Here is a 16,706-nt window from a genome sequence, read left to right on the forward strand (position 1 = left end):
GACAAAAACTGTGTATGATTTTAGAGACAGAAAGCCAAAGTAAGGGCAGAAGGACTCTGAAAATTGCTCTTTGAAGAAATGAAGATGCTCAGAAAGTCTTCTCAAGATAACTAATTTACTAACATAGAAGCAGTGCAAAACAAGAACTCTACAAGTATATTGCCTTATTAACAAATGTAATACTAACATTTAGTTTAACTGGGTTATGATCTCTCACTCTTGGGTTTTTAGTTAGTGTGGGTATCTCTCACTCTTGGGTTTTTAGTTAGTGTGGGTATCTTTCCTTTATCCATAGATGTAGTCCCTTCCCTTTTTTCCTTTAGTTTTGTAGTCTATTGAAAAACAATAAAAATACCCATTTGGGGGTTTCAAAAAAAATAATAATTGGCATGATCCTGAAACCAATAAATGTGAAGCAGATGGGTTTAAGCTACTTTGTCACGAACAAAGGAGTTAATATGTTTATCTGCCATAATCATTTCTTTCTTTAAAATGTTGAGCAACAGTGATCAGGGAGACAGACTCTAGGCAAGTAAAAATACCTTGTAGATTATTATTATCATTGCATTACAATATATGTACCCAAGGCATATTTTATTACTCTGAAACTGGCTAAAGGGTGCATTTTTCTTCTTCTTAGAAAAACCATGCAGAACATTTTTTAAAAAACTCATCTGACTATAAACTGTTGGTTGTTTAGGTAGCAGGACTTTCCCAGAATATTTATTAAATACTTTTGGTATAAGTGGCTCTGTAACTCTGGCTTAGTAGAATTATGCAGTAAAAATCATGCTGTTTAATACTTGAAAAGTATTGAACTAGCACACCATGAACAACAATGCAAACAATATTTAATGGAGTTCAGGATTTTCTCTTGTTTTAGCTACTCATTAATGATGTGTTTTACTTTGCACAAGTGCTGAATAGATTTGAAAACACGGCAGTGTTCTAAATATAATAGAGTTAGTTTCTGTTTTAGGCAGGCAATGACAACCCTTCTCTGAACGTCTCTTGCCTTGAAAAACCTGTTGGGGGTCGCCATAAGTTGGCTGTGACTTGACAGTACTTTGCAACACCACTAGTTTCTGTTGAAGAGATATGTATTGCATTTTCTGATATTTGCCTTTGTGTTTCGTTCTTTGTCCATGAAGTGCAGGGTGTAGTGGTAGCTATATCACTAAGTTTTTCTTGATGTGTTTTCAAACTAGGTGAAAGCTCAAACACTTTTTAGCTGTCCATGAACTCTGTTTCAAGTGACTTTCATCTTGGACAGTTAGTTGAACTAGTTATAGTGCCGTGTGACGGAGTGAGCTCCCGTCTCTGGCCCCAGCTCCTGTCAACCTAGCTGTTAGAAAGCAAGAAAGCTTTGGTGGGAAGGGAACAGCATTCCATGTGCCTCAGCATTTAGTCATGGCGACCACATGACGATGGAGAAGTCTTCGGACTGCGCTGGCTCTTTGGCTTGGAAATGGAGATGAACACCTCTAGAGTCAGATTCGACTGGCTTTCGAGCAAGGGAAACCTTTACGTTTTTAGCCTTCTTGTACAAATTCATGGGAATGATTATAAAGAGTTGCAGAGCCACCAATTGCATTATTTAATGTAACCACCTAAGACAGTTAAACATGTAAAAGTGTTACTGCAATGAAAAAGTGCTTGGAATGTGAATCTTTTGCAAGAGCACTTGTTAGGGAGCCAGGACTGGTTTCTACTTCTATTGTGAGAACACCCATTGACAAGCCTGGGTTGTTATATAATGTGTGAATGTGGGTATCAGTGCCATCCTAAGCACAATTCGTTGAAGTCTAAAGGCCTAGAAGGGTGGAACTCTGCCTGCTTCGGATGTTTTCTTTAACTCATTCCAGAATAATGAAGCTGTCACACAGCTATATAAAATTGTGGGTGGCTCAGCTGGTTTCATCTAGAACCATTTTTAACTTTTGCAAGTTAACAAAAGTTCAGGTATTCTCATTATACAGTTTCTTGCTACATCTCTATCATATCATGGTGCATAAACGTAGAAGGAAACCTGTCACTTAAAACCTCAAAAAAAGGAACAGCAGCTTTATTTTACACATATGAAGAATTAGTGCTGTAAATATATGGATACTATAATACTAAGGCATAAGAAAGGTACTCTGAGTGAAATATGCAACAAGGAATTAAGGTGTGTGTAATAAATTAACACAGTGATTTGCCACACTCTTAAACAAAACATCAAAACCTTGGGAACTGATGTAATGGTGCTTGTTTAGGTGAAAGGCGAAATCTTGACTCTGAGTCGAGGAGGTAGAAAGAAAAAAACAAACAGGAGTTATTAAACAGACATGAAAATGGCTAACAAGCTCACAAGCAGTGATCATATAAACACTGGGAAAACTGTCTGTGCCTGCTGCAGAGGCCTGCTTGCTTAATAACAATAAAGCAGCCAATGAAATACTGATGAATGCTAAGACATTGATCAGCGATGCAACAGGGATAGAGTTTGATATATTGAGTTTCATATTATAAGCCAAACATGCCATTAAGTCTAGCTTACACCCCTGTTCTGCTGGGTGACTCAGACATTGCTGTATTTGCAGCCTAATTTTGGAAAAATGGAAAACATAATTTTGAGCTAAGATATTCCCCCAAAGTACTTCAAATACAGCTGGATGATTATATATTCCTGCAACTCCCTTTTCCTTGTGGTGGAGTGTACTAGAGGCTTTCCCTGGTGATTGCCAGGATTAATCATACGGTTGCCTCTGGTGACTGTAGTTGTGGACTTCTGACTAAATGTCATAAGTTTTTCCTCAGTAGATTAAGGATACAATGCTTTGGCTGAAGTCTTAAGCATACTTACTAGGAAAGTATCAGAGAGAATTACTGCCATGTACCCATCTTTAGGACTGGTGGTCTAAAAATTGGTGTAAATGTACAGTTTAAGAAAAAACTTATCTGCTACACTTGTATTCATTACAAAGGAAGTGTGCATTTCTGTGCTCAAATATATGTATTAATGCAGCTTGAATTTTAGTTGCTCTGAATGTCAGAGCACCTTAGTATGCGGTAAGAGGGGTTTGAGGCAGTTTGGTGTATTGTTTAAGTGCAGCAGACTCTAATCTGGAGAACCAGGTTTGATTCCCCACTCCTCTACATGCAGCCAGCTGTCTGTTGCGGGGAGAGGAACAGAAGGAGATTCTAAGCTGCCCCGAGACTTCGAGTGAAGGGCAGGGTATAAATCCAACTCTTCTTCTTGAAAGTATGTCTTGAAAAATAAGTGGCTGTACTGGAGGTATGGACTACTCTGCCTCTCAACATTGTTCCTCCACTTTCTGCCAATATATAGGCAAAGAGGTCAAACAGTGGTTGAAAATGAGGATGCACAAGGATTCCCTAGGCTTATGCAAACCCATGCTTACAGCTTGTAGGTATGGGGAAATGTCAGAAGCACTGCTATTATCCAGAAAGCATGATCCCACTTTGAGACTTAACAGACTGGGCAAAGGGCAGGATGCCCTGAAGGTAATATTAAGTGGGCCATTGTATAGCTATTAGGAGAAGGATGAAGATACCTTTTTTGGCTAGTTCAGGTTTCCATATTTCCAGGTGGGGCTTCAAAGAAATCAGCAAATCAAGTTCTATAACCCTCTTGCCAAGCTCAGGTATGTATGTGCATTTAAATATCTGTGAATGTTAGAACATGTAAAACGAATAAGAACAGTTACTTTTCAAAGTATACAACCTTTTCCTTGCTTATACTGATAGTGTATCATAGAAGAACATGCTGTTGAGCCAAAGTTGACTCATAGTGACCCTTTCTATGTGGTGTTATAGGCAAAAACAAGCTGAGGTGATTTTCCATTGCCTTCCTCTGCATAGCAATCCCAATCTCCCATCCAAGTACTGACTGTGGCTGACCCTGCGTAGCTCCCAAGCCCTGATGAGTTTGAATAGTAAACCTACTGTGTTCCCCTGCTATGCTTAGAGCCATAGTAACTGAAGAGGAATTTGTTTTAGTATTTAGAATCATAGAATCATAGAGTTGGAAGGTACCTCCAGGGTCATCTAGTCCAACCCCCTGCACAATGCAGGAAATTCACAAATACCTCCCTCTCCACACCCGCAGTGACTGCTGTTCCACGCCCAGAAGATGACAAAAAAAACCCTCCAGGATTGCTTCCTGACCCCAAAATGGCAATCAGCATTTCCCTGGCCATGTAAAAAAAGGCCACAAGAACTAAGCACTGAGGCAACCCTTCCTGCCTTCCCTCTCATGATCTGCCCAAGTTCACAGAATCTGTATTGCTGTCAGATGGCCATCGTAAATGATTGTTTAAAAACGAATAAAAAATATATTAAAAAAGATGGCCATGTAGCCTCTGTTTGAAAGCCTCCGAAGAAGGAGAGCCCACCACATCCTGAGGAAGCCTGTTCCACTGAGGAACCGCGACTTTCTGGGGCAACAGAAAACATCTCCACACCATCCTCTATATGACAGCTCTTTAAGTACTTGAAGATGGTTATCCTATTACCTCTCAGTCGTCTCCTCTCCAGGCTAAACATACCCAGCTCCTTCAACCTTTCCTCATAGGACTTGGTCTCCAGACCCTTCACCATCTTTGTTGCTCTCCACTGGACACGCTCCAGCTTGTCTATATCCTTCTTCAATTGTGGTGCCCAAAACTGAACACAATACTCTAGGTGAGGTCTAACCAGAGCAGAGCAAAGTGGTACCATACATCTCGTGATCTGGACACTATACTTCTGTTGATACAGCCCAAAATCACATTTGCCTTTTTAGCAACCACATCACACTGCTGACTCCTGTTCAGTTTATGGTCTACTAAGGCCCCTAGATCCTTTTCACACATACCACTGCCAAGACAAGTCTCCCCCAACCTATAATTATGCATTTGATTTTTCCTACCTAAATGCAGAACTTTACATTTATCCCCAATGAAATTCATTTTATTTGTTTTAGCCCAGTTTTCCAGCCAGTCGAGATCATCTTGTATCCTGACTGTCTTCTACCGTATTTGCTACCTCTCCTAATTTAGTATAATCTGCAAATTTAATAAGCATTCCCTCTATCCCTTCATCCAAATCATTGATAAAGATGTTGAACAAAACAGGTCCCAGGACAGATCCTTGAGGCACTCCCCGTGTCACTCCTCTCCAAGAAGATGAGAAACTATTCACAAGAACTCTTTGGGTGTGATCTGTCAACCCGTTACAGATCCACCTAACAGTTATAGGATCCAAACCACATTTTTCCAGTTTGCCAACAAGTATATTATGTGGAACCTTATCAAAAGCCTTATTGGGATCAAGATAAAATATGTCTACAGCATTCGTCTGATCCAGTAAGGTACTAACGTTCTCAAAAAAAAAAAGATATAAGGTTAGTCTGACATGACTTGTTCTTGAGAAACCCATGCTGGCTCTTAGTAATTACAGCCGTCCTTTCCCAGGTATAGAGGTCAAGCTGACTGGTCGGTAGTTACCCTGATCCCCCTTTTCCCCCTTCTTGAAGATAGGGACAATATTTGCCCGCCTCCAGTCTTCTGGCACCTTACCTGTTCTCCAAGAATTCTCAAAAATAATGGACAGAGGCTCAGAAATTACATCTGCAAGTTCTTTTAGTAACCTTGGATGCAGCTCATCTGGCCCCAAAGACTTGGTTTCATTTAAAGAAACTAGGTGTTTATGTACTACCCCTGTGTCAATCCTAGGCTGCAACTCCATTCCCTCATCTTGTGTTCTGTTTTTGCCATGTTGAGCACCATTTCCCTTGCAAGAGAAGACTGAGGAAAAGTAGGAATTGAGCAATTCTGCCCTCTCTTCATCATCTGTTACTATTTCACTTTCCTGACCCCTCAATGGGCTTACCATGTCCTTGCTCTTTTTCTTACTTTGAACATAAAAAAGAACCTTTTTTTTGTTTTAGCGTCTCTCGCTAGCCTAAGCTCATACTGAGCTTTAGCTTTCCTAACTCTCTCTCTACAAGCACTGGCTATTTGTTTGTATTCATCCTTGGTTATAAGGCCCTCTTTCCACTTTCTGAATGAGTCTTTTTATTTTTCAAGTCCTTAGAAAGCTGTTTATGGAGCCACCTTGGGTTCTTTAGGCTTCTCCCATTTTTCCTTCTCTTAGGAATTGTTTATGATTGTGCCTTCAGTATTTCACTTTTAAGGAACTCCCAATCTCCGTTCTTCTTAAGTATTTCTGACCATGGGATTCTACCCAGCATAACTTTCAGTCTATTAAAACTTGCTTTCCTGAAGTCCAACCTATATGTCCTACTATGTAGAGTTTTTACCTTCCCCAAGATTGTAAATTCCAAAATTACATCGTCACTATTACCCAGGGTGCCTACTGCTTTCACCTCAACCAGTTCTTCCCTGTTGGTAAGTATCAAGTCCAAGATAGCAGATCCCCTTGTTTCCCTCTCCACTTTCTGGAAAATGAAGGGTTTTTTTCTTTTTCCAAACAATTTTTATTATTTTTAGACAAACACACATAGATAAGAGAATTTATACTTATATACCTATTAAAAGTACCTCATACATTTATATCTGATTTCCTACCTATCTACTGTTCAATCTAATCTAATTCTTGCAATTCAGCAGTTTAAAGATATACCTTACCTACTATTTAAACGTTATTTAAACAATTTCAGAAGACCCTAAACTTATATAAAATTCTCTTATCCTTTCTAATCTTATATTTTGATTACATCATCCATGTACAGTTTTTAAGATAACTTTTCCCTTACAGTCATTCAATATGCATCATCACTTTTCCATCATCAGTCTTGATATAATACAGAAGTACAAAAGGTCTCTTTCATTTTTAATTTATACAATTTGTTATATAATTTTCAATATCATCCTACCTCCACAAATCCCCATCAAGATACTTTTAAATTGTAATCCCTTATATAAATCTAATTGCCACTATCAATTTATAAGCATCAAATATAAACTTAAATGTTACATAGCCAAACTTAACACATACAGAGCTTTAACCAATCATAGCCAGTAATGAATACCAAGAGGTTCCTGAACCCATTCTTATTTATAAAGTTTAAATCTCTTTTTTTCCTGGATCCTTCTCTTCAGTATAATCTTAAATCTATGTTGTTCATTCTTATAAATGAAGAGATTTCCCCTTAAATCTCACAAATATAGAATGTAAGATGTATTCAGCCACTGGCGAGGTACAGCCTTAAATAGAAGTCTCACCCAGCAGAGGGCGGTGCCAACAGCTATTCAAATTACACCCAGGCAATCCAATTACAGGCAAACAATAACCCTTTCTCACTCTTTCTCAAGCAGCCAGGACTCTGCAACAACTCATCCACACACTCCCAAATACAGTCCTCCCACACAGTACCCTCAGCTAAATCTCCTCAGCTGAAAGCAAATAAAAAACACTCACCCCTCTAGCAGCTCTGTCTCCTGCTGCTTCTCAGGAATTTTATTTATTTCATTTATATCCCATCGTCCCTGCCAGGGCAGGCTCAGGGCGGCTTAAAGGTAAAGGTAAAGGTTCCCTTGCTCGAAAGCCAGTCGAATCCGACTCTAGGGTTGTGGTGCTCATCTCTGTTTCAAAGCCGAAGAGCTAGCGCACCAAGGCGCACTGAATAAAATCACAACACTATAGTTATAAAAATATAGCATAAAGAGCTAGTGCGGTTCATATAACAATAGCAGGCATTAGCAACATCCAACATAGACATACAGTTGGCTAACGTCGTAGTCTGGATTATATCGGAGGACACACATGGCCTCGAGCAGGTAGAGGGCCAGGGCGGTAGCGGGGCAGAGGCGCAGGAGGAGGCCAAGTAGGTGCAGGAGGCTGGGGTGGAGCTCCTCGCAGGCTGCATGGGAGTTGCTGGGGCCCGCCTTGCAGAGGCGCCGCACCAGGGCTGGCATGAGGATGGGCAGAGCCTGGGTGGGCTGTGCGACTGAACAACAACAACACCAACAGCAAAGTGACTAGAGAGAAGGCTTCTGTGTTGGTGCCTTGCCTTTGGAGATTTTACTGCCAAAACTTTTTTTTACCCAGGCTTTCAGTAAGGGGTTTCATCTTTCCACATTTCTGATCTGAGGTTTGTTTTATGGACAATTTTATGCTATTTGATGTCCCTGTTCTTGTTTTAATGGCTTGTTTGTTTTTATATTGATAATTTATTATTTTAATTGTAAGTGGTGTTGATAGGGCTGCCAGATACCACGGGGGGACGGGGGTTTACCTGCTCTAGCTGCCCCCGACTTGCTGGCCCGGATCCAGCTGGCAGGGGAACCCCGCCCCCAAAGTGCTGGAGTGGGCCGACGTGCTTGGCACAATGACATCACCTGGAGGTGATGTCATTGCGCTGGGTACATTGCCGGGGGGGGGATGACAATGCTCTAGTATTCAGCCTGAAAACTATAGTACCATAGAGTTTTAAGATGGAATGCTAGAGCATCCTGGCAACGTGCCTAATGTGATGACGTCACTTCTGGATGATGTCATTGCGGTATGCGCAAAACCCCCAGACCGGGAGCCTCTTGTCCCCACTAAAAAAGGTAAGGATCTGGCTACCCAGGCATTGGGCAGGATTCTGGAGAGGCTACATAAAAATCACCTAAATAAATATATACCTGGGCTGCGGTCAGACACACTAAATAAACCACTTTCAATCCACTTTCAGTGTACTTTCCAACTGGATTTTGCCACTTCCACAGTATCATTTTTGTCACTCGATTGCCCCTATTGCTTTATGGGTCCCCCCCCATGTGTTTTGCTCTCTCTAGTAGTCCCAGAGGGAGCAAAACACATGTGGAATACGGGTGGAGGAGTGACCCAATGCAACAGGGACTAAAGAGTGACAAAAATGACAGTGTGGAAGTTCAGCAGTAAAATCCATTTGGAAAGTGCACTGAAAGTGGATTGAAAGTGGATTAGTGTATGACTTCAGCCACTGAGTGTTTTTGAGATGTACTTCAGGGCTAGAAAGTCATTTGAAATAAGAAACATGGATGATTTGTTTCTGTTCTTTTTATATACAGATTCGTTTGGGACACTTGTCCTTCCAGCTGTAAGTATTCTCTTTACGAAGTAGTAAAAAACCTGTAGAAAATGTTTCATGAATTGATGCTGTATCTTTTTTTAATGCTCATGACATTTTAGTTTTGTGAGCAGAACAAGCTATTTGTGTTACCTGTGAAATGGCATTCCTTCAGATATGTGAGTCACATAAACTGAAATACAAATGCTTCTTGTCTTCCTTGAAATCTTGTGCAAAGTGAAAGTTTTGGGATGTTGTCCTCTTCCCATGTCAGACAGCTGCTGGAAAGGGAGGGAACATGTGTAGTCTTTTGTTTGAAGAAGAAGAGTTGATTTATACCCCGCCCTTCACTCGGAGTCTCACAGAGGCTTACAAACTCCTTTCCCTTCCCCTCCCCACAACAGACACCCTGTGAGGTGGGTGGGGCTGAGAGAGCTCTTTCCTTGAGAGAACAGCTCTGACAGAACTATGGCTTGCCCAAGGTCATCCAGCAGTTGCAAGTGGAGGAGTGGGGAATCAAACCCGGTTCTCCCAGATTAGAGTCCGCGCACTTAACCACTACACCAAACTGGCTCTCTGCATCACCCTGTGTGAAGTGGGAGAATAATTTTGTAAGATGTTTTCTCCTACATTTCTCCAGCAGGAAGGAGGATTAGTGTAGGGCAGGTAGTCAACTGAGAAAGCTCCTGTCACAGTGTCTGCCACCTGATCACACAGGAGTTGTCTGACACCTTCCCTGAGGAAGAATTTGACTCCACCTTTTTTCTGTTGCAAGTCACATGTTCTTCTAACAAAGGGCCAATCTTTCTGAGAAAATGGAAACTGCACAGGCCACTTCCTTTCTTTGTAATAGACAGGGCTTTTTTTTGTAGAAAAAGCCCAGTAAAAACTCAGTAGCATAATAGGCCACACCCAACATCAGAAACTCATTAGCATATCAGGCAACACTCCTAACAGCACAGCTCATTAGCATATTAGGCCACACCCCATGTTAGCAGAAGTGTGGTCATCCAGCCACACTTGTGCAAGATCGCAGCTTTTTTATATGCTCAGCAAAAACATTTAATAATGGAAGAAAAGCCACAATCTCAGTCACTTGCAAACACTCCAGCAAGTGGTACACATTCTGCATGCTCCATGTTTCACAGGGCTAGCAGATCTACTATCTGGAAAAGACATCCTCCCTTCTCTAGTAAATTATGAATAACCTGACCCCTTGAAAGAGAGGTGTGCCTAAACCAGAGTTACACACATGACACATATAATAACATTAAATAATTTTAAATACATAACCAAGTTGCCTTCTCCAAGTGAATACAAGCGAAGCTTTGCCTGTTGCTGTGAGCAAGACAACTCCCAGGGCTTTTTTTTCTGGGGGAACATGCCAGAACAGAGTTCTGGAACCTCTTTGACAAAATTCTTTTTAAAGGACCCGTTGAAGACATCATTAACCTGACCCCCTTTGAAATGCAGTGATCATCCCAATTAAGTGGTACTTTAATGTCTCAGCATTCTGTTGTTGCCCTGGCCTGGATGGCCCTGGCTAGCCCGATCTTGTCAGGCCCTCTGAACCTAAGCAGGGTCAGCCCTGGTTAGTGCTTGGATGGGAGACCACCAAGGAAGCCCAGGGTTGTGACACAGAGGAAGGCAATGGCAAAACCACCTCTGAACATCTCAGGCCTTCAAAATCACTACGAGGTCACCATCGGTCAGCTGCGACTTGATGGCACTTTCCACCAACAATTTTGTTGTTGTGTAAGAAAAAGGCCTGACAAAACCCTTGGGGCTGTGCACTTTGCACTCTCTGGAACCTTAAGTCATGTTGCCCTCATTCAGCCTCATCTAGAGACAACAACCACGTGGCCCCAGCCACAAAAAGTCACTTAAATCCACACAAAAAGGTCTGCATTTTACCATCAAGTCCAAATATTTCACACCATGGGAAGGCAGAAGGAGAAAATAATACTGTCTGCCTGTCTAACAAAATTTGAGTCCAGTGGCACCTTTAAGACCAACAAAGTTTTAATCAAGGTATGAGCTTGAAACCCCCTGAAACAACACTGACTTGATGGGCTAAGACAGACGCAGAGAGAAAGACAAACACAGAGAGAGGGGGGGGGGACACAGAGAAATAGAGGGACACAGAGACACACACACTCCCAGAGGAGCAGAGAGACACACGAACACACACACACACACACACACAGAGGGGCAGACACACTCATACACAGGGGCAGAGAGAGAGAGACACACACACAGGGGCAGAGAAACACACAGACAGAGGGGCAGAGACACACACAGAGGAACGGGCAGACACACACACACACACACACACAGAGGGGCAGAGAGACCCAGAGACGAACGGGCAGAGAGAGACACACACAGGGGCAGAGAGAGAGAGACACACAAACAGACACACACAGAGGGGCAGAGAGACCCAGAGACGAACGGGCAGAGAGAGACACACACAGGGGCAGACACACACAGAGGAGCAGAGAGAGACACAGGGGCAGAGACACACACACACACACACACACAGCCCGCCTGGGGAAGGGAAGGGGAGGATTTTGAAGATGCCTCCCCCCCTTTTGCTTCCCCTTCTGACATCACTTCTGGTGATGTCAGGGGGCATGGCATATGCTAATAGGCTATTATGCTAATAGCCTATTAGGTATGCTAATGTGCTCCTGTAGCTCTTTTTCTACGAAATGACCCCTGAAAATAAGTATCTTTTATTTGCCTTTCTTACTGTGATTAACTTATCTTTGTATGAGCTGAGCTGCTCAAAAAAATCATAGTAGGATGCTACAGCTATACCAAGCCTGCTGTTAATAGCAGGTAAGACCACAGTATCATTTTCACTAAACCAAAACAGATTATATTAGATGGCTAATGCTGTATAATGCTGCAGGTTAGATTAGTAAATAAATAAATACATTTTTACAAAGCTCAATGCTTAGAAGCCTAGAAGAAACCATCCCTTACACAGTGCATGAATGTGTGCCTGCAGTATCAGAAGATCACTATGGACTACAGTCTATTTAAAGAAGTTTTGGAAAGTTGAAATCGTTCTGTGCATTGTCTGTTGGAAGGGGAGTAGCCTTACCAGAACCAGACTCCAGAATGCAGAGTCAAAATGTGCAGTGTTGCTATCTCAGCATTAAAAAAATAGAATTCTCCCTTAATTCAGCTTCAAGTAGTTGACATGTTAGGTTTATAATATATACAATATATTTGTGAAACACCCTATTGGCTATCAAATGGTAACATTGTGATTTTGATAACATTGTGTGGGGAATTTTGGTATCACTGGAGTTTTAAACTTTTCTTTTTGTGAGTTTTGATCATTGATTGCTTCAGTTATCTCCATGTGTTTAGAACCTTTTAAGAAATTTCAACATGGTGAACTGTTCTTTCTTTTTTTCCTTCCAGCTCCCACTGGGCAGTCCTGCTGGTGATTATAAATTGCTAGTCAAAGGATATGCAGAGGGTGAACTGCTGTTTTCTAACCATACAGACCTTTCATTCGAACATAAGAGCTTCTCAGTGTTCATCCAGACGGATAAGTCTATGTACAAACCAGGGCAAGATGTGAAAATACGAATTGTTACTTTGCACCCAGACCTCAAACCACTCAATGCTTTAGTAAATTTATATATTCGGGTAAGTAGAGACATTAAATTATTTATTAAAAGTAGAAACTCCAGTGCCTTTCCAGTTTCTGAAGGGGTCAAGTTTAAACAAGAAACTGGTGGGCAGAGATTAAGTATGACTGATGATTCTTCGCTCCAAAGTTCTTTCCCTTTTTATGTAAAGAAATAGTGCTGGAAATTTTAGAGTACCTAGATAAATGGGAAAAGAAAAATTTTAATAAACAATAGGTAGCACAACTAAACGAGCCCTTTACTATGTGTGAAATAACCGAAGCTATTAAAACCGGGAAGAAAAGGAAAACACCAGGGCCGGATGGAATTCCTATGGAATTCTATCAAAAATTTGAGGACCAATTAGCAGAACCGTTCAAAAACACGCTGCAAAATATAGCTAAAGCAAAGAAAATCCCAGCTTCATGGAATGAAGCAAGCATTACATTGATCCACAAGCCAGATTCCAATGAATCAGAAATAAAAAATTATAGACCCATATCCCTTCTCAACGCGGATTATAAACTATTTACAAAAATATTAGCAACCAGATTGAAAAGAGTCCTGGTACAAATAATTCATATAGACCAATCGGGATTCTTACCAAAAAGGAAAATCCAAAATAATATAAGAAACGTGATAAACATCTTAGAATATTACGAACAACATCCAGGTAACCCAGTGTCATTTATGTTGCTGGATGCTGAGAAAGCGTTCAACAATGTAAATTGGAAATTTATGTTATATAAATTCAGGAAATGGGAATGTGGAGGAAACTTCCTCGTATGGTTACAAACGATATATTCATTACAATACGCCAAAGTGATAGTTAATGGAGAGCCTACAAATAATATACAAATACAAAAAGGTACAAGACAGGGCTGTCCATTATCACCCCTGCTATTTATCTTCGCGCTAGAAACCTTAACGGATAGAATTAGAGAAAATGACAACGTAAAAGGTTTGAAGGTAGGAGGGGAAACATTTAAACTCCAGGCATTTGCAGATGATTTAATATTCATAACAGAGGAACCAGAAAAATCTCTGATATACTTAATTGAGGAAATACAAGAATTTGGCAAAGCGCTGGATTAAAAATTAACTTCCAAAAAACAAAAATAATTACAAAAAATTGCGAGGAAAGTTTAATACAAAAGATCAAAAAGGTTACGAAAATGAATATAATTAAGAAGGCAAAATACTTAGGGGTTTGGCTGACAAATAATACATCTACTTTATTTGAAGACAATTACATGAAATTATTAAAAGAAATAAATGGAGATTTAATTAGATGGGGAAAATTGCACCTATCATTACTAGCAACAGTTAAAATGAATATTTTACCAAAGTTTCTATTCTTAGCGCAAAATTTACCAATATTAAAATCATATAAATACTTTAATGAATTAAATAAAATAATAGGGAAATTTATTTGGGAATCAAAAAAACCACGGATCAATGTGAAAAACCTGCAAAGACTAAAAGAAAATGGTGGCTTTGCGCTACCTAATTGGCAGACGTACTATTTCACAGCCTCCATGGAATGGCTAAGAGATTGGGCTAAATTAGAAAATACGAGAGTATTAACATTAGAAGGTGAGGGTCTGGCTATGGGTTGGCACGCATACCTTTGGTATGATAAGGACAAAATACACTCAAATTTTCGGGCACACATAATTAGGCGGGCGTTGATAAAAGTTTGGAATGAAATAAAGAAAAAAAACTATACAAAATTGCCATTATGGATATCCCCTTTAGAGGCCTTTACACTACCAACCTTAGTAACTGCAAGAAAGAAGGAAACGTATGGTAACTTATTTACAAAAGAGATGATATTGAAATCGGATGAAATGTTAGAAGAACAAGGAGTGGTATTGACATGGTGGGACAAGAATATTGTATTAACAAGGTTTAACATAGATATAAAAATAGGATTCTATAGTAGTCTAACAGAACTAGATAAAATTTGGCTTTCGACAAGCGACAAACTGATACAAAAACTGTACAAAAAATTACTAAAGGATGGTGAGCAAGAAGAAGAAACGGGAAACTTTAAAGTAAGATGGGAGAAAGAAATCGGTCACAAATAGAGGAAAGCAGTTGGACAAAAATTTGGAAGTCGATTAAAATGACTAGAGCGGTACCACATAAAGAAAACATATATAAAATGTATTACAAATGGTACTGGACACCAAATAAAATTGCAAAATGTTTTCCTAATGCCTCCAATAAATGCTGGAGATGCAAGAAAAATACAGGAACATTTATGCACATTTGGTGGAACTGCAATAAAATCCGAAGATTTTGGAAAAAACTACAAAGAATAATAAACAAAAATATAAAAATAAATGTACCTTTAATACCAGAGATATTTCTTTTGAATATGATCCCGGACGATATTAAAAACTATAAACATATAATTATACATATAATAACTGCAGCTAGAATATTAATTGCAAAAAGATGGAAATCTAGTATGTTACCCTCAATAAGAGAACTTAAAAACAAGATCTTGGAAATCGCTGAGATGGATAAAGTAAACATGAGAGTTAAAACAAAAACCAGAAGAAAAGCATTGGGAAAGATGGGAACCAGTATATAATTGACTAAAGATAAAGAGGATTACAATTAATGAAGCAGGCTAGCGTGAGTAGAGAAAGGGAAAGATATTAGCGCAAGGTACTACTTAACTGAAAGTTTAGAAATTGGAAATTGTATAGGTGAATATCATATGGAACATATGTTGTTGGAGAAATGTGATGTAAACTATACCTTGATTGGATATAATGAATTGAAGATTGTTAAGGGGTGCGAGATCTTGTAAAAAAGAAACTGAATAAATAGAGTTAAAAAAAAGAAGAAATAGTGCTGGGGCTCCATTACACACTTTGTCACATAATGGGTGCGTTCAGACCCATTATGTGACCGGTTTGAACCGGTGCAGTTTATGCCGGCTGAAACGCGATCACACTCACCTCCATTCTGTGGATCCCATCGCTGTATGCCCGTTCACATGCTGCGGGCTTCGGCGTTTGTTTGTTTTTTAAAACTCAGTTTGAGCATGCGCATAGGCAGCCATCCACAGAATGGTGATCTTTGCGCATGCTCAAAACACCCCGTTATACATTTAAAGTTTAAAGGTAAAGTTTAAACACCCCCCCAAAGCCCTCATTTAGAGAGGAGAAAACCCCGATGCCAGCAGCCGTGTTGCTCTCTTCTTCTATGATCAAAGGCCTCATCCCCCCCGCGCATGACTTACTCGCAAGTAACCCTTCCCCGGATTCGACTGCAAGACTTTTCCCTGCCGCTGCACGTCTGAAGCGCTTCCTCTCTCCGTCCATTCAGACTCTTCCCCGCCCCGGCCAAGCGGAAGAGCCTTTTCTCCGCCCCACCCCCCGCTCGCTCGGCCTCTCCAGCAAACAGCTCCGTCACTTTAACCCCCGCAGTGCTGAAAACACACCAATGAAAGCGCTCCCCGCCCTCTTTCCCACTCCCAGACCCAGAGGGACGGACCAGTCTCCAGCCCTCCAGCGACGCCCTCTGCGGCTCAGTGGGGCTCCTCAGGAGTAATCCTGCACTGGGTGGCCCTCCTGGAGTCCGTCCCCCCCCGCCTTGCTGATTGGATCTCTCCTCTCTTGAATCGGGATGGTCCTGACTCGCCCTGCATCACCCACCTTGGGCTGGCCTCCCTGAAGTCCCGGACTCCTCCGGGAAGTTAAACTAAGGGCTTTTTTCCCCCTTAACAAACGCTCGGGGCGAAGCTTCGCCTGAGCGCATATCGCTTACTTTTTTAAAAAAATGGCGGGGGAAAGCCGGAAGCATCAGGCTTCCGACGGAAGTGTCTCTGCAACGTTGGAGAGCAATCAGACGCCGGGGTGCACCGTTTACAACCGTTGCACTCAGTTTACCACCACTTGGGAGCTAGTGGCAGAGTGCAACGGTGTAAAGGGCTTTACACCGGTTAGGGACAGGAGGCAGATGTTCGTCGTGTGAACGCCGGTGAGTACACCGGTTGCAACCGG

General features: G+C 41.0%; 1 protein-coding gene across 1 annotated transcript in view; it reads left to right on the forward strand.

Annotated features, from left to right (window-relative positions):
• Positions 1–16,706, forward strand: part of CD109 (CD109 molecule) — a 170,389-nt gene that overhangs the window by 6,441 nt on the left and 147,242 nt on the right. The window contains exon 4 of the mRNA XM_015426374.1: positions 12,473–12,703. Within this exon, the coding sequence (XP_015281860.1) occupies positions 12,473–12,703 (231 nt within the window). The remainder of the gene's footprint in view (positions 1–12,472; positions 12,704–16,706) is intronic.

This window comes from Gekko japonicus, unplaced genomic scaffold, assembly GCF_001447785.1.
Source record: "Gekko japonicus isolate JY-2015 unplaced genomic scaffold, Gekko_japonicus_V1.1 scaffold742, whole genome shotgun sequence".
Lineage (NCBI taxonomy): Eukaryota > Metazoa > Chordata > Lepidosauria > Squamata > Gekkonidae > Gekko > Gekko japonicus.